A 17612-nucleotide genomic window follows, 5' to 3' on the forward strand; every position below is an offset into this window, starting at 1 on the left:
AATATTTGCTCAGCATTCACATGTTTCTCAGGTGGAGGATTTATTTATTTATTTATCTGAAAGGGGTTCAGTAATGTCAAATACTAAAATAAATATTCAGAAATGCACTTCAATAATTAGTTGATACATCTAAATTACACTATGGATTATATACAGGTCTATATTTTTTAATTTAAGAGATTTAATAATATAAATAAAAGGCTATGATGAATAATGAACAAGTTTGAAATGTGCTTTTAATTCATACAATTATTACATAACTCCATTAATTATAATTAATTTATATAATCACAGCAGCCTTTTGTCCCAATTCTGAGGGATTCGTTTTACAAAATCACTTTAAGATATTCTATAGTCTTTGATCTTACCTCAAAGCGTCTAAATTTAACTTTCCATTCAAGAAAAGTAAATCTATAAGCTATATTTTGATATCTGTGTAACTCAGAGCCAGTATAAATGCGAATCAACTTTAGGGCCCGGGGCCAGCTGCTGCATGTTCAGACTGTGTCTTAAGAACTAGTTTGACCAACTAACAGTTGCTTGAATTAGAAAAGTTATGACCAGTCTTGAAGAAAAAATAAAAATATGACTTTAAGACTAAACTGTTTATTCAGCGGCTCCTGAACTCTCCTGTTTATCCGCAACACATCACGTGATCGACTCTCAGCCAGCGGGGTCACGTGACACTCATCAGCCAATAGGATTGCAGGAGTGTGGCCCCATCAGAGATCAGAGGAAGAGTCTCGTCTTGTTTCGCTTTATTGCTTGTTTTGTTTCTTCTGATCGACTGAAGATGTCTGGTTATTGAAGCTCGATGTGCTCAGAGAGAGCTACAGGTGAGACCGAGTCAAATATGAGTTAAATCAGCTGTTTTAAAGCTCCAGATAGCAGCATTACACACACAGAGCTGTTTATTTCCTTCTGATTTAGTCTCGACTTCAACAACTCACTCATTTATTCATTTATCACTCATTTATGAGTTTGATTCATTGCTTATTTATGAGTTTAGTGGGTTTTCATCATTGTAAATGTCCTCGTTTGGTTTGTTAATCGTTTTGTAAATAAACGAATAGCGAATATCATCAAAACATATCCGGCTCATATTTCATCTCAAAATAAATATCATTTAAGTGATATATTAGTGATTAATAGTCATTAATACATCCGGTCAGTTATCAGTTATTGGATGTTTCAACATAAAAATATTTTGAAGCATCATTTTTATACTTTTAATGGCGTTATTTCTGCTTTTTGTGAAAATAAAAAACTACAGTCTTTATAGAAACATAAACATGATGAATAATAATAATAATAACTGATAATATGTGAATGTTTCTGTAACACATCTCACTTCAGCATGAATAAATATAAATAGCTGAATAATTTCAGCACATTAGAATTAGTCTATTGCATGGATCTTAATTGGACTGGTATAGTATGTTGGGAAAATATTTATAATTTAGCCATTTTTTGTTCTAGGTTTTGTACGATGAATTATTTGAGGCAGTAAAGGTAAGCTAATTTCTCCCTAGTTTTACCAAATATAAAAAAAAAAAAAAAAAAATGTGTGAATGTTTATTTACACAGACAAACAAACTGATTTACAGAAATAAAACTGAGCTAAAAGGAGTTCAAATAGGGTTTTATAAACACCTCTCTACCTACAACTACTACTTTTGGTGTTTTGTACCATCTTAAGAGCCACATGTATGTATTTATTTAAGTATATCAAATATTGTTATCAAACACTGTTACAGGTGTTCACTGAAATAAATAATAAACACTACCAGTCAATATTTTGGGATTTATTTTATATTTTTGAAACCAGCCTCTTCTGCTCACCTGCATATATTTGCTCAAAATAGCAAAAATTGTGTAATATTATTGGAATTTAATATAAATATATTCTGTTGTATCCATAGTAAACTGTAATGTATTTCTGTGATCTGCAGCTGTATTTTCAGCATCATTACTCCAGTCTTCAGTGTCACATGATCTTCAGAAATCATTATAATATACTGATTTACTGCTCAACAAACATTTCTGATTATTATCAATGTTGAACACAGTTTCTGAAGATCATGTGACACTGAAGACTGGAGTAATGATGCTGAAAATACAGCTGCGCATCACAGGAATACATTACAGTGTAACACATATTCACATAGAAAACAGTTCTTTTAAATTATAATAATTTTTCCAAATTTCACAGTTTGTACTGTATTGATCAAATAAATGCAGCCTTGGTGAGCAGAAAAGACTTCTTTCAACAACATCTAAATTACTCCTAACTTTTGACCCATAGTGTAAATAAACAGTTTTATTGGAGAATCCTATGACTTATTTGTGAACCCTAAACTTCACAGGTTCACAGGACGACGACTGCAAACACCATGTCATCCAAATCATCCCTTCTTAAAGTCATTCTCCTGGGAGACGGTGGAGTGGGAAAGAGCTCGCTCATGAACCGCTACGTCACTAACAAGTTTGACACCCATCTCTTTCACACCATCGGCGTGGAGTTCCTCAATAAAGACCTGGAGGTGGACGGCCGCACGGTCACGCTGCAGATCTGGGACACGGCGGGTCAGGAGAGATTCCGTAGCCTGCGGACGCCCTTCTACCGCGGCTCCGACTGCTGCCTGCTGACCTTCAGCGTGGACGACACCCAGAGCTTCCTCAACCTCAACAACTGGAAGAAAGAGTTCATCTTCTACGCCGACGTCAAGGAGCCAGACAGCTTCCCGTTCGTGGTTCTGGGAAACAAGGTGGATGTGACAGACAGGCAGGTAAGCAGCGAGGAAGCTCAAGAGTGGTGCAGGGAAAGCGGAGGATACCCGTATTTCGAAACCAGTGCTAAAGATGCGACTAATGTCGCGGTTGCGTTCGAGGAAGCCATCAGAAGAGTTCTGGCTTTGGAGGATCGAAATGAGCATTTGATTCCAACAGACACTGTTAACCTGCATAGAAAGCCGCGCAGCAGCACAGCATGCTGTTAACAGACGAGATTTACCTCCATTAGCTATTTAATGGTCCTTGAGTGAAGCGTCTGCGTTATATTTGAACATGCACTTACTGGGATATATGCACTTACTCGTAAACACTGGGTTGCTTTCATTGGGTGATGCTCTTGTATCTGAACTGAACTGCCTGAATTTAAATGATTCTGTGCATTAAGATGTCTTTTTTATATATATATATATATATATATATATATATATATATATATATATATATATATATATATCTGTCTAATGGGATTTGAGCAGGTTATTGCATAGATATTGCATAGACGGATATAATTGTGTCTTGCATGGCAGTCAAATGATGAAGAGCAAATGCAATAAATGCACTGCAAAAACAAAAACATGTTTTCCATTAAAATATGTAAATGGCCTTAAAACAAAAGAAGTTTACTTGAATCACAGCTGTTTAGGATTAAAAAAACACTTATTTTCACCTAACATTTTGAATTTATTTTTCTTACCTCGTAGGCAAATTTTGTTTCATTTTAAGTAAAAACAAATGTGAAAACAATTCTATCACATGCTGTTAGATTCTTAAGTAAATGCTTATTTTAAGGGTGTTCATATTTTTACTGGAAAACAAGCTGATTTTTGACTGAAAAATGCAGGGTTTGTTTCTTGCAGTGTGTGTTTTATGTGATTTTCTTTAACTATAACTATGATTAACTTATGCAGGACAGGAGTTCATACACTGGCTGATTTCTAATATATATATTAACATAATTATGTAGAGAGTGCCAAATATATACACAGTACTTGTGCTAAAAAATATGGATGAGGTGAAGCATTTAAGCACTTACTTTGAAAAGAAGCACTAAAATGTCAATATTGTACATTGTTAAATTGAAGTATTGAGCAGTACTTGATGAAATAGTTTATTTGATGTAAGGTTATTATTGGACAACAGTAATGTACAAAATCATCATGCAGTTGATCACAGGTAATCAATGTTTGTGAATGAAGGTTTAGTGTGTAAATGTATTTTTGCATTCCTATTTGATGCTTTTTTTACACACTTAAAGTAATCTGTAATCACAGTTCATTTGTTGTACAGTAGTAGGTAAGAATGTGAACATAAGCTGGAAATGATGAGTATAAACATCTGAAACATGAATAACACCTGTACTTGTTTTTGCATTGTTGTCATGCATAAATATACATTTAGTTAAATAAATCAACTGAGCAGATGCTTCTTCCCAAGAAACTGCACTTTCCTGTCAAAAGCTGTGGAGCGAATCGGTGCGTTGGCTTCGTAGAAGGGATTCATTGCAAACTGGGTAAAACACAAAAATGTTTTAAAACAAATGCAATGCATTCATGTGGCACTGGAATATGACGACAGAATAATACAGATTTTACCTTGATGTACAGTTCATAAACATCATTAAAGAAGTTCTTGATTCCGTCCTCTTGCCGAACATCATGGAGCATAATAAATCTCATATGTATGCAAGGAAAGTTAAGGAATAATACATGCAATATGTCTCTTAATTATGGCTGATTCTTCAACTTGAAACTCATTTAAATCTTTTTTTTTTATCTGTGCTAAACATGTATCAGCCTTGGAATAAAATCTGATGGTTATGATGCACTACCTGGGATACTTTCTTATACAACATTTCAAATAAAAATAAAATTAACTGAAAATATGATTTTAAGTTTTTATAAAAAATACAAAGTTGTATTTTCTGATTTCCAAAGCTTTATAGTGTTTAAAAAAATCAGTTATTATAGTAAACTAAAACTAAAACTGTTACTTGAAATAAAATAAAATATTAACTGAATATAGTTTAAATCAATGAGCTGAAATAACTCCAACTAAAAAATACAATTAATCAAATCAAATACATATTCGCATAAAAATTAATATAAAATATTAAAATCAAATGTAAATTTATAAAAATCAAAAATTTAAATAACCATCAAATATACTAAATTATTATATATACTAAAATTAAATGGAAATTACAAAAATAAAAACTGATTTATTTTACTATATATGACCCTGCAGCACAAAAGCAGTCAAAATTATACATTTCTCTTTTATGACAAAAATCATTAGGATATTAAGATCATGTTCCATGAAGATATTTTGTAAATTTCCTACCATAAATATATGAAAACTTCATTTTTGATTAGTAATATGCATTGCTAAGAACTTCATTTGAACAACTTTAAAGGAGATTTTCTCAATATTTAGATTTTTTTGCTCCCTCAGATTCCAGATTTTCTAATAGTTGTATCTCAGACAAATATTGTCCTATCCTAACAAACCATACATCAATGGAAAGATTATTTATTCAGCTTTCAGATGATGTATAAATCTCAATTTCTAAAAATGGACCCCTATGCCTGGTTTTGTGGTCCAGGGTCACATATATGATGCATATGTCCTGCAGAGCAGTGTTTGATGAGGATATGAGCAGCTGACACAAAGGCAGACACAAACCATTCATTGAATTTGTCCACAGTCTTCAGGTACATGTTGTTGGACTGCCACATGTTCTCATCCAGCAGATCCAGAGCAGCATGAGCGATGAACTGGTTCAGATGTCTGTGGTCATCCTGCACGAGCAGATCATTAATATCATTCATCATCAACATCATTATTAATATATATATATATCTATATATATCACCTTGGATTCCGTCTTTCCAGCAGGGAGAAACTCCATCTCAAACACCGGGTTATCATGATGACCCACCATCACGAAATAAAAACTCCCCGACATGCTTAATAATGAGAGTTCAGATCTGAAAACATGAAAACATGTCAGTTATTAAATATTACAGAAACACTGATGAACACATCTCACCACAGCAATTATCACTTCAGTCTGGAGGGTGTTCAGAAATTATACATACACCTCATTTAAATAAATAACTAATTGTGTAAGTCACAAAGCGAGTATTGTGATCAATAATTAAACATAAACAACAGCAGATGAGGATCATACGCGATCATAAGAGTTCCTGTTTCCGGTGGATTGAGCCAGCTGACACAAAACAGCCAATCAGAGCGCTGAGCGAGCCTTACGTCATGACGCCGACTCCGGATACACAACAGTCTGAAATATATATATATATATATTTTTTAAATGGTTTCTCCTGGAATAATTTAATCATACATTAAATAAATAAAAAAATCTATATGAATTATATTTTTCCATGTAGATTTGTTTTTAGATAAAATGGTTAAATTATTGTAAACAATCTATTGATATTGTAATCATAATACTGTTGATTTTGCCCTGAATATAGCCATTGCAGCTGATATAGCATTCAATTATGCATACATAAATTGATAAATAAATAACAAATGAAATGTTTTCTTTTATTATATTTGTGTTAGTTAATCCCTGTGCAGATTGCAGATATTTAAAGTTGGCATGAAACACAAACAGATGGTATTCAGCTGCTTCAGTACACGGTGATACTGGCTCTGTTGCTCTCTGTGATGAACATCATGATGGATGTAGTTGTTGGCTCTGTTGCTCTCTGTGATGGATGTAGTTGTATCCCTGCAGGTTTCCTGATGAGTGTCTTCACAGAGCTCACTGAACATCACGCTTACAGAGACTCTACCTCCATATCAGCTCATAAAGAACCACTCGCTTCGCCTTTACTGACATCCAGACTCATCAGAAACTGCAGGATGATCCGCAGAATAGTTTCCACCATTCACAATATTCACCACATGCTCATTTATTAAACGCTTCGGCCTTCAGAAAAGTGCCCACAGTGCTCATAATTGTTTATAAAAGTAAAGAAATAGTCCCCATTTTAAAGTACAGAGAAATTAACCGTTGTCAAAGTCAAAAATACAGTAAAAATGTGAAATATTATTACTGTTTAAATATCAGTTTTCTGTGTGAATATGTGTTAAACTGTAATTTATTTCTGTGATCTGCAGCTGTATTTTCAGCATCATTTCTCCAGTCTTCAGTGTCACATGATCTTCAGAAATCATAATAATATACTGATTTACTGATCAACAATTACAGTTTAACACATATTCACATAGAAAACAGCTGTTTTAAACAGTAATAATATTTGTAATATTTTTGATCAAATAAAAACATTTAAAAGTCTTACCGACCCCAAACTTTTGAACGGTATTGTAAAGTGAAACAGTAAATGAATGTACAGTTGAATCATATTTCTAGATGTCATCATAAACTGTTTGATATCAGCTGGAGCTGAAGGAGGATTATGCGAAGAGAGCCGAGAAACTGACAGAAAATGAGAAAAGGATTAAAGGTGAAGCTGTTCCCGCTGTACCTCATCTCTGGGTTTAGTTTCCCAGTTCTGATCATTAGCATTATTACAGGAACAGCCCCGCTAAAGTATCAGAACTAGTGCTGGCTAATAAATATTGAGCATCTTATTGATGCTTCTTAAATACTATTCAAAAGAATTTGTTTGGTTTTTTTGGTTAGCAGACTCTTCTTCTCACCAAAGCTGCGTTTATTTGATTTAAAAAATGCTGTAAAATTTAGAAATATTTTCTACAATTTAAAATAGCCAGTTTGTGTGTGAAAATGTTGTAAATTGTAATTTATTTGCCTGATTCAAAACTGAATTTTTGTACTTTTGTGGAAACCCTGATTCATTGTGTTTTTCAGGATTCTTTGATGAATAGAAAGTTTAAAAGAACAGCATTTATTTGAAACAGAAATCTTTATTGACATAATCTTGTGGAAAGTAAAGCTTAAATAAAGTTGAATAAAAAAAAATAAAAATAAAATATATATTTTATATATATATATATATATATATATATATATATATATATATATATATATATAAAAATCAGTAATACATTAATAATACATTTATTATTATTATTATTATTAATAATAACAACTATATATATATACACACACAATCAAGAATACATTAATAATACACTTATTATTATTATTATTAACAACAACAACAATAATTTATATATATATATATATATATATATATATATATATATATATTTAAAAGAATCAGTAATACATTAATAATACATTTATTATTATTATTAATAATGACAACTATATATATATCATACCAACATTATTCCAATAGTTTTGTTCCATTTATGAATAATGTTTCAGCAGGACTGGGATGGAAAAAGTTCTTCACATTTCAAGCCTATTTGTTTGTTTGTCCGTCTATTCTGAGGAGGAATAAAACAAACAACACACATTAGCAGACTAAATATGCAAAAGTAAGCGTGGTATGAGTTCTGGGACAGATGCTGTTCTTGAAATCAAGCTTGAGCAGCTCCGTCTGAAATCTAACGGGTCAAACAGGGATCACCAACAGAGAAGTGGTCTGTTTGGATGTCCTCTGCTTGTTAATTTGGCCCTTTTGGCTGCAATTGTGCATTTTCTGGGAAAAAGAGGAGCGCAGGGGGTGAAGGACAGAGAAACGCTTCAGAGTTTGGCCTGTTCAACAAACCCACTGTTCCTCTGTAACACGGCAGGATACTCACTGCACGACCCTCTTTCTTGCTTTTGCATTATGAGCTTAAATTGGATGCACAAAAAATGCTGTTTGTCTGAACAAAGCTAAAGCAAAAGTTCAGGTTTGAAGATTAAGAACACGTGTAATTGTGTTTCTGGTTTAGGGCCGCGCTCAGGAGACTGGAGACGGCACACAAGCCGGACGAGGACGAGTCTGAGAAGAAAAATTTGTATTACTTTTTCATGTAAATTAAATTAATTTTTAATATAAATTAAATTATTATTATTATTACTACTACTATTACTACTAATAGTAATATTTACTCAAAAGTGTAAGATTTAGATTAATTACAATAAACAATTTGGGGAATCATATTAAATGTTTTCCAAGTTTTAATATTTGATTAAAGTAATAATAATAATAATAATATTCAGATAAAGATTACAAAAAATTATAAAAAATTACAGTACTGATCATTTTGGGGAAAGTGTGCTTAATTATACAAAATAAATAAAAATGAAAATGTATACATTAAGAATATGACCTTTTAATACCAAAAGAAACTAATAAGAAATCAAACTACATCTAATAATAATAAAAAATTATTCAAACGTGAAACATTCAGATTTATTACAATAATGAGAATTTTAGGGAAATGCTGGTGAAGTTGCATTACATTTTTTTAAATATTTTATATTAAATATTTTGAATATGCCATTATTTTGAAAATAATATTTTCTAAGTAAGCGTAATCCATGACAATATTATTTAGAAAATTATAATAAATTTTAGTATATATTATATATTTAAAATGAATGGAGTATGAGCTATAATGCCTCCATATAACAATCCACCAGTTATTTGGCAGCACAAAGTCAGAATGTCTCATGTTAATTTTTAAAAACGCTTAATTGTGGAAAAGTGTGGAGTTTTGAACTGGGAAGTGTGTAGGAACCCTGTAAAAGCAGTGTTTCTGTGTGTTTTGTCCCAGAGAGGCAGATCTCACCGATCCCTGCTGGAGAAAGCCTCTCCTCCATCAGTCCTCCTCCCAGCAGCTCCAGGATGAAGAGCACCACTCGCCACAGCCGCAGGTCACATGCTGTTACACTAGCTCTCACATTTACCCCTGCCGCTGACTTCAGCCTCACTTTTGACCTTCACAAGGGCGATTCGTGTTGTCTTTTATGACTCCATTGAAGTTTATAGTGCTTTTCATGATACAAATCGTTGCAAAGCAGCTTTACAAGTTTGAGGTGGGTAGTAACGAGTTACATTTACTTGAGTAATTGTTTGGGGTAACTAATACTTTTAGAGCATATTTAAAGATGGGTACTTTTACTCTCACTCAAGAACATTTTTAGTGAAAAAACAGTACTTTTACTTCGTTACTGTGTATGCTCCTCTCGTTACTTTATCTTGATGCAATACAAGTTAAAAATGCTTCAATTTATTCCAAACGCGCCGTTCTTTTGAGTCGAGTTTGGAATAAATTCTTTTGAGTCAGTTCTGTTCAAAGGCTTGATCAAACCAGTGAATCGGTTCGTGAATCAGTTTGAATGATTCGTTCAGTTCCCTCGTGAAGCGGTTCTTCTCACTCAGATAACAGAGAGTTTAAGAACATCAAGAGCGTTGAAGACGTGGCTTTGGATCTACAGTCAGTTGAAAGCAAATCTGCAAAGGCTATTGTTTGCTAGAGCTATATGAAGAACTTTATTAGATGAACACCGCGTGTGCTGTCGGTTCCACAGATATAGACAGGCTACATTCGATTACCATACAGCGTTTGTTGTACAGGTACCTTACACATTTAATATAAATAGATGATTCATTTCTTTTCAAATAAACCTTACTGACATCAAACTTTTGTAAGTAATGACATTTTTGCAGTTTTGCTCTTCTCGTATATATTTGATCTGCTATACATCCCAACATCTGCAGTAAATAAGGTTGATGTGGTGTGTGTTCAGTGCCGTCTGTGGATCAGGAGTGTGTCCTTGAGCAGCTCCAGGAGTCACACACAGGTGAGACGATCATGTGACGCTCTTCAGCTGTTCGTGTCTGATGTGTTTCAGATGAACACAGCTGTAAAGAGGAAGAGTGAGGAAGAGGAGCTGCAGCTGGTCTGACTCATTAACATATCGTGTAAGATTTTAAATTAGATTGTATTTCTATATATTTTTCATTTTAATTTGAGTTTTCTTTGTGTGTATTTTTGAGTCATTTTGCTGCTTTTTTGTCATGTTTATTACTTTTTTAATATACCTATATAGTTTTTATTTAGTTTTAGTTGTTTTACTACTTTAACCTAAACTAAACCAAAATGAGAAATGAGTTAATGGTTATTTCAGTTAATGTTTATATGACTTATATGTAATTACACTTATGGTTTTCGTTTGTTATTTTAGTATTTCAGCTTATTTCCGCTAGATGCAAAGGCAACATTTCTCTTCTTTTATTATTATTGTATTTTAGGTTAATTTTAGGTGTTTTTTTGTTTTGTTTTAGTTGTTGTTCGTTTTTTACTTATAAATAATGAAGCTTTGTTATTGGTTTAGTTTATATATATATATATATATATATATATATATATATATATATACACACACACACACCCACACACATACATATCTATACATACATATAGTATATTTTTAAATTTTTATAGTATTTTTTTTTCAAATTTTTTAAAATAATATTTGTAACTTTTTCATTTTAATTTGAGTAATTTTGTTGTTTTTGTAAATTTTTAGTTTTATTTTCATTAATTATTTTTTATTTTATTTTTTATATAGTTTTTAAGTTTTAGTTTTAGTTATTGCAGTACATCAATCTAAAGTAAACCAAACTGAGAAATAAAATGAGCTGAAATAAAATATTTTTTCAAATAATGTTTTTTGCTACTTTTTTTATTACATTTTTTTTTTTTTGATTATTATGATAACACAAGATCAGAAGTATATTTGATTGATTGATTCAAAAGAGCCGCTTCATAAGAGTCATCTGTTCATGAATCTTATCTGACTCTGTTTGTTAGAAGCTTTGATTTCTGTTTCATCTTCTTTCAGGAGGATCATCATGAGGAACAAGCTGAAGCCGAGAGGGAGGAGACAGAGGGTCACGTGACATTAACGAGCGCAGTGATTGGAGGAGGAGCGGATGAGGAGGCTTCAGGAGGAGCTGATGTGGCCAATCCTCTTCACAAATACATGATGATGCTCATCTGTCTATCTATCTAACAATCTATCCATCATTTTTCTCTTTACTATAGTATAAACAAATATCTTAGAATGTAGGCTACATGTACTCGAGTCAGCCTATATTTATTGTGTTTAAATAGTTTCAGGTATTAATTCTGAGAGAAACAATAATATCCACATGCTCGGGTGAAAGTTTGTTCCTCCTCAGTCTGATAACAATAAGAACGCGCTGATAAAGATAACTCGTGCCAACAGTTTCTTAGTGCTTCGTGTTAAACCACTCTCTTTATATACGCATGTCATATATCAGATCAACTATCCTCGGCTCAGGTGAGTACACCTGCGCTCATGTCTGTCCTCAGTCCACTGTGTTTGGATTGCATCTGATTTCTCATTGTCTTGGTGATATTATGATACATCAGTTTCACTAATTCATTTGATCAGAAGTAAATACATTTAGTAAGATCATCATTTAGATCAAAGTAAATGCAAACTTCACGAGGCAGATGATGACATTGTGATCAAATACTATGACCTTGTTACACGCTCCACAGCGCCACCCAGTGCATGTAGCTATAACTGCTTAGGATTTATCATGGAATTAACACATAGTACTATTCAAATCGTGTTTTATTGTTCGAGTAACAATTACAGACCGAATATTTGACTATTTGTGCACACCCCTAATCATTATTACATATTTTCCAGGTCTTATTTCACCATGAGAGCAAAAGATAATTTTTCAGGATATTTCTATATATTTTTTAATTATATATATTTTATTTGAATATGTATATATGACAAATTTGTTAAAAATGCTAAAAGTTATTTTCAAACTGTGTTAATTTTAATTGTTATTGCAATCCAGTATATTGTTTGTGCTAAATTATAATTTTTTTTATTAATTTATTAAAATTGCAGTCTGTATATATAACTTTAGTATCATTATTATATTTTTTATTAAATCAGTTTTTATTTTTATATTTTTCATAATTAGATATATTTATATGGTCTTTAAAATGTGTTAATTTTTATCATTAGCAAATTATAATACAATTTCTGTCATTTGATTTTGAGCTGAAATATGAGCTGCACAAGGGTCTTGACAGATCTCCTGAGTTATTAAAGTGCCCCTATTATGGGTTATGAAAGGTTCATATTTTGGTTTTGAGAGTCCCCAACAACTTATAATATGCATTTATATTTTTTACCTTACTTGCTCAACGACTCCCAAACGATTCATTTTTCCAAACCCCTCCTTTGCACTTTCAGATTTAAAACGTTGCAGGATGTTTTCATTCACTTTCATTACAACAGTAATAATTAGTTGATAATCTGGAATTATTGTCGTGTTTGATTTTGTGTTAATGATCTTTCAGAGCTCAAATAAAGAGGCATCAGAGCAGCAAAGTAAAGAGGTTCTTGAGTCTGAGATAATGAGCGCAGGTAATAATGTGTTTGAGTTACTGTTTAACATCCAGAACTGTTCATTACTAACCTTCAGTCTGTTCTGCAGCGTTGATCTGATGTCCCACGAGGACTTCTGCTGAAAAACAAGTCCTCTCATTCAACTGCTGGATGATTTTCATGGTTTATATAGATTCAAAAAAATTCAATATTAGCTGTATAATGTAGAATAAAAAATAAAATCATTAAATTTTTCAGGTTTTTTTCTAATTCACAAATGATTTGTGTGAATAAGTGTTTTTATTGGCTTTAAGGCTTACGAGCTGTTCAATCTCAGCATGACTGAGAATATTATAATTACACAAACCCTGCAAATGACACAGAGTTACAAAAGCTGTTCATTGATTTGAAAGAGCACTCACAGAGATAAAGGCTTTTATTCGGTTTTATTTTTGTATAAAAGACAATAGCTGGTTTGAAGGGCTGAACACGCGTTCAGCGTCTCTGGCATCAAATCAGCAGTTTTGGGCAGTTTTCCATCAGAACAGAGTGAATCCCAGGATTGAGTTGATCAAAGTCACTGGTGAATATTACCAGAGTTTAAAGCGTTCAAAAACATGCATAATACATCAAAACATTTTGGGAAATTAATTTTTCAAAATCATGCAAGTCTTGGGGCTTATAAAAGAGTACCATAGAAACTATAGAAGAATAATTTCTCTTTTTTTTTCCTTTTTTTTTTTTTAAATTTCAAAATAGCAGTAAAAACTAAGGGAATCCCCTAAAATGAATTAAAAATATTGGCAGACTATAAAGTTAAAAAGACAGTATTATACAGAATTCATCCAGTATATGTGAATTACATTAACAGCAATGAATACATTACATGGACTAAACACACAAAACAAAGCATATTATGATGTTACAGTCTGCTGCCTACAACGTCAATACAAATGACCTCCAGTATGACCAGATTCTGTCCTGCTCGAGTCAAACGATGAATGAACAACAAAAATAATGTGAAAAAAGAGCCATTTTGTCAGTATTTACAATTGCACAAATGCACATTTTGTTACTGTTGTTGTATCTCTCCCAAAAAACACTTTTCCTTCAGAGTTCACATTCACACTGATGCAATTAGAATACAAATACAAAATCAAATAAAATACTAAAAATCCTAATAAAATAATGAAAATGAATAAAAGAAAAATGAAAAAGAAAATACAAAATAAAAGATGAGCAGAATTTGGTACAAACAAAATTGGTTAAAACCCTCCAAATCTCATTACTTTCATGCAAAAAAAGTATAAAGTATTTATACAATCATGGTAAGATTGGTTGTTTAAAATGATTGTATTACAATAATTACACCCTTCCATAAGCATTCAATTAATGTGCATTCGGAGGCTTCAGTTTGCATGTTGTCATTATTAACTCATGCATTTTTGCGACAGTACCTTGCACTTTTATTCGTAATATAGCAGGTAATTCTACAATGTGAAGGTGAATTCTGGGAGAAGTTAATTAACAGTGGTAATGTGAGGTAGTGTGAAAACCTGCTCATCACGAGAGCTTCTGACCTGCATACAAACACCATCAGCATTCCTGCAGTAGCCCACAATGCAATGTGCTCAACCCACGTCCACCTCAAGACATTTTTACACAAAAGTCCATTTAAAAATACAATAAAAAAAAAATAGTTTCAAGAAGAATATTTGGATGCTATGGAAGCCTGTTTCCACCACAAAATAAAAATAAAGTAATATAATAATAAAAGATAATTGTGACTTTTTGAAAACAAACTCACAAATCTGACTTTTTTCCTCAGAATTAGATATAAACTCAATTTTGAGTTTCTCACAATTCGGTCGTCCCCCCCCCCCCCCCATCACATAATGAAAAAGTAAAAAAGGTAACTGCATTTTTTGTTTCCCAATTCAGACTTTTTTTCCTCAGAATTGCACATTTGCCTTGCAGTTGCAAGTAATAAACTTTTTCTCAAAATTCTGAAATTTTTCTCAGAACTATGAATTTTATCTTAAAATTTAGTTTTTTTTAACATCTTGCAATTTTGACGATCTTGCTTTTTTTTTTTTTCTTTTTCTTAATTTGGACTTTTTTCAGATGTTTTTTTTCTCACAATTTCAACTTTGTCTGAAAATTTAGACTTTTGTAAAAGTTTTTATTTTGCAAAGTGGACTTTTTTCCTCAAGATTCAGTTTTTTCTTAATGAATTATATCTTGCTATTTTAATTTTTTCTTGTCATTTTGACTTTATATCTTGGCAGTTTTGAGTTTATATACATTTTAACCTTCTCAAAATTCAGACTTTTTCTCAGAATTGCAAATTATATCTTGACTTTTTTTGTCACAAGTGTATATTGCAAGTTATAAACTCACAATTTCAAGTTTGCATCTCACAATTCTGACACAAATCTCACACATTTTTGTTGTTGCTACAGGAAAAAAAACAAAAAAACATGGTAATGCTTTTTAATTTTTTTTTTTTTTTTTTATCTCACTTTTTTCTCTTCGTTGCGAGATCTCTCACAATTTGGACATTTTTCTCAGAATTGCAAGAAAAAAGTCAGATTATGGACAAAGTCACTTTATTATCCTGCGTCGGAAACGAGCTTCCATCAGATGCCACTGGCTGAAACAAACATGTTGCATAATGTGTTCTGTTCACAAACTATTTCCAAACAACAGTAAGCAGCAAACAGCACATATTGCACATCAACAAATCCAAACATTCAAAAGACAACCAGCTGAATTTAGTCCAGAAGAATCCTTTGATTATTTCTCTTCAAAATAATATAAAAACAAAAAAAAGACTGGGAATGTTTTCAAATTTTGAGAGGATGCAAAACATGTTTATAATGCAATTGCATGTTATTTTTCATTAAAAAGCATAACATGTAACATAAAATAATCATGTGCTTGTATAATATAAATGTTTACGATGTTTTAAAGCAAATCTCATCTGGTTACGAACAGAATCTGATTTGCATTTCCGCTGTGTTTCTAATAGTGCAACGTTTGCGATTCACAAAGTGCTGAGAGGAGAGCGTGAAGGAGGGATGGATGGATGGACAGACTGCAGGTTAGCGGAGCGGGTTAGTGAGTTAGGGCTGGTTAGTGGTTGGTTGGTTGGCAGTATAACCCTCCTTACGAGTAGGAGTTGAGGCACTCTTTGGAGCGCGACTGGATGTCCTGCAGCTCCCGCTCCTCCTTCATTTTGATGTCTTGGTACGCATGCAAGTGACTGGCGTCCTTTAGGTAGGCCCAGTTTGCAGAAAGGATCATTAGGTAATGGATCTGTAAGAGAGGGCGAGGTGATGCCCGTCAGCAGGTTAACAACGCCACAGAGCCACAGCTCAACCACACACACACACACACACACACACGTCACAAGATACAACACACACTCATTTTAAAGGAATAAATGATCCATAAATGAACATGTACTCGCCCTCATGTCATTTCAAATTTGCATGCTGTTATTTTTTTTAGATAGACGCAATGTTTTTACATGTTTTAAATAAACAATAGTGAAAAGTTAAAAATAATTAAAGCCAGTTGCCTAGGTAACATTTTGCATTTTCATTTAGTTTAACTTGAACTAAAATAACTAAAACTAAAAAAATGTAATTAAATAATAGACACTAGAAATAAGAAATGAAATGAGAAATAAAAATGTATAAAAACTAAATGGTGAAACATTTTTTACTTTTTAAAACTTTAAATTTTATAACTTTTATTTAACTTCATTTTACCTAAAAATTATTTTATTTCAAGAAACAAAATATTTTATGGTTTTAGTTAACTATTAACTAATAATAATAATACATAATAGTTAAACTAAAATAACTAAAACTAAAATTACTTAAAATAATAATAAAAAAACTAGAAATAAGAAATACAAATGAATAAAAAAAAAAAAATAAAAAAAATGACAAACTTTCTTTTAAGTTTCAGTCATTTTGTTGTGTTTTTGTCACTTATTTTGTTTTCTCTTTTTTAAGAGTTAAAATATAGTTAAATAGAGTTTAGTAATATTTATTTTTCTAGTTTTTATTTAATTAATATTTTTGCTTGAATTTTAGTTATTTTAGTACACCAAGTTAAACTAAATGAAAATGGGGAATACCTAAATAAAATACATTTTTAAATATTTTATTTCAGTTCAGCTAAAGTTTTTTTTTAATTTGTTAAATCTGGTTCATACTTATCCAACTTTATAATAAAGAGCTGTGCGATCATAGTTTGTGATAAAAAAAACAAAAAATAGTTTTGCAGATGTAATTTAATATTCACAGGGTTTTTGGAGTGAATTTAAAAATGTAAATGGCCTTGCTACAAATAAAATAACAAATCTCTTTAATCCAAAAACAAAAAAGTATCATAACAGTTGCACATATGACTTGCACATTACATTCCATGTCTTCTGAGGTCATATGATGTTTTGAGCAATAAAAAGGCTGAAACTGAATTGGCTATGCACTATCTGTGCTCACTGTGA

At 31.9% G+C, this 17612-nt stretch overlaps 3 protein-coding genes across 9 annotated transcripts in view; 1 reads left to right on the forward strand and 2 right to left on the reverse strand.

Annotated features, from left to right (window-relative positions):
- Positions 1-708: 708 nt before the first annotated feature.
- Positions 709-3143, forward strand: LOC306877409 (ras-related protein Rab-9A-like). Of its 3 annotated transcripts, none has more exons than XM_079429183.1 (3): positions 709-836; positions 1480-1512; positions 2367-3143. In XM_079429183.1, exon 3 carries the CDS (start codon positions 2394-2396, stop codon positions 2997-2999), a length of 606 nt encoding a protein of 201 aa, XP_079285309.1. In that variant the 5' UTR covers positions 709-836; positions 1480-1512; positions 2367-2393; the 3' UTR covers positions 3000-3143. The 3 variants fall into 3 exon arrangements, with proteins under 3 accessions (XP_079285309.1, XP_079285311.1, XP_079285310.1); XM_079429184.1 differs by having other exon boundaries at positions 741-836; positions 1464-1512; XM_079429185.1 differs by lacking the exon at positions 1480-1512 and having other exon boundaries at positions 718-836.
- Positions 3144-3888: 745 nt separating this feature from the next.
- Positions 3889-6010, reverse strand: LOC306876821 (trafficking protein particle complex subunit 2). 5 transcript variants are annotated; one of them, XM_079428243.1, is made up of 5 exons: positions 5843-6010; positions 5666-5759; positions 5447-5591; positions 4386-4471; positions 3889-4299 (listed from the first exon to the last, which is right to left on the reverse strand). In XM_079428243.1, the coding sequence occupies exons 2-5, from the start codon at positions 5756-5758 to the stop codon at positions 4201-4203; spliced, it is 423 nt and encodes a 140-aa protein (XP_079284369.1). In that variant the 5' UTR covers position 5759; positions 5843-6010; the 3' UTR covers positions 3889-4200. The 5 variants fall into 5 exon arrangements, with proteins under 5 accessions (XP_079284369.1, XP_079284366.1, XP_079284365.1 ...); XM_079428240.1 differs by having other exon boundaries at positions 5666-5780; positions 5984-6009; XM_079428239.1 differs by having other exon boundaries at positions 4386-4467; positions 5443-5591; positions 5666-5780; positions 5984-6004.
- Positions 6011-13836: 7826 nt separating this feature from the next.
- Positions 13837-17612, reverse strand: part of gpm6bb (glycoprotein M6Bb) — a 39978-nt gene continuing 36202 nt past the window's right edge. Inside the window, exon 7 of the mRNA XM_079428164.1 lies at positions 13837-16408. Within this exon, the coding sequence (XP_079284290.1) occupies positions 16259-16408 (150 nt within the window). The 3' untranslated portion in view covers positions 13837-16258. The remainder of the gene's footprint in view (positions 16409-17612) is intronic.

This window comes from Barbus barbus, assembly GCF_936440315.1.
Source record: "Barbus barbus genome assembly, chromosome: 11".
NCBI lineage: Eukaryota > Metazoa > Chordata > Actinopteri > Cypriniformes > Cyprinidae > Barbus > Barbus barbus.

What these genes read in the sequence shown, in the direction of transcription:
- LOC306876821 (XM_079428240.1), bottom strand. An exon ending in CTGGAAAGACGGAATCCAAG is followed by an intron (nt 5,592 to 5,665) that starts GTGATATATATA and finishes CTGCTCGTGCAG; the next exon opens with GATGACCACAGACATCTGAA. An exon ending in TGCCTTTGTGTCAGCTGCTC is followed by an intron (nt 4,472 to 5,446) that starts ATATCCTCATCA and finishes TTCCTTGCATAC; the next exon opens with ATATGAGATTTATTATGCTC.
- LOC306877409 (XM_079429183.1), top strand. Translation starts at nt 2,394, where the DNA reads ATGTCATCCAAATCATCCCTTCTTAAAGTCATTCTCCTGGGAGACGGT.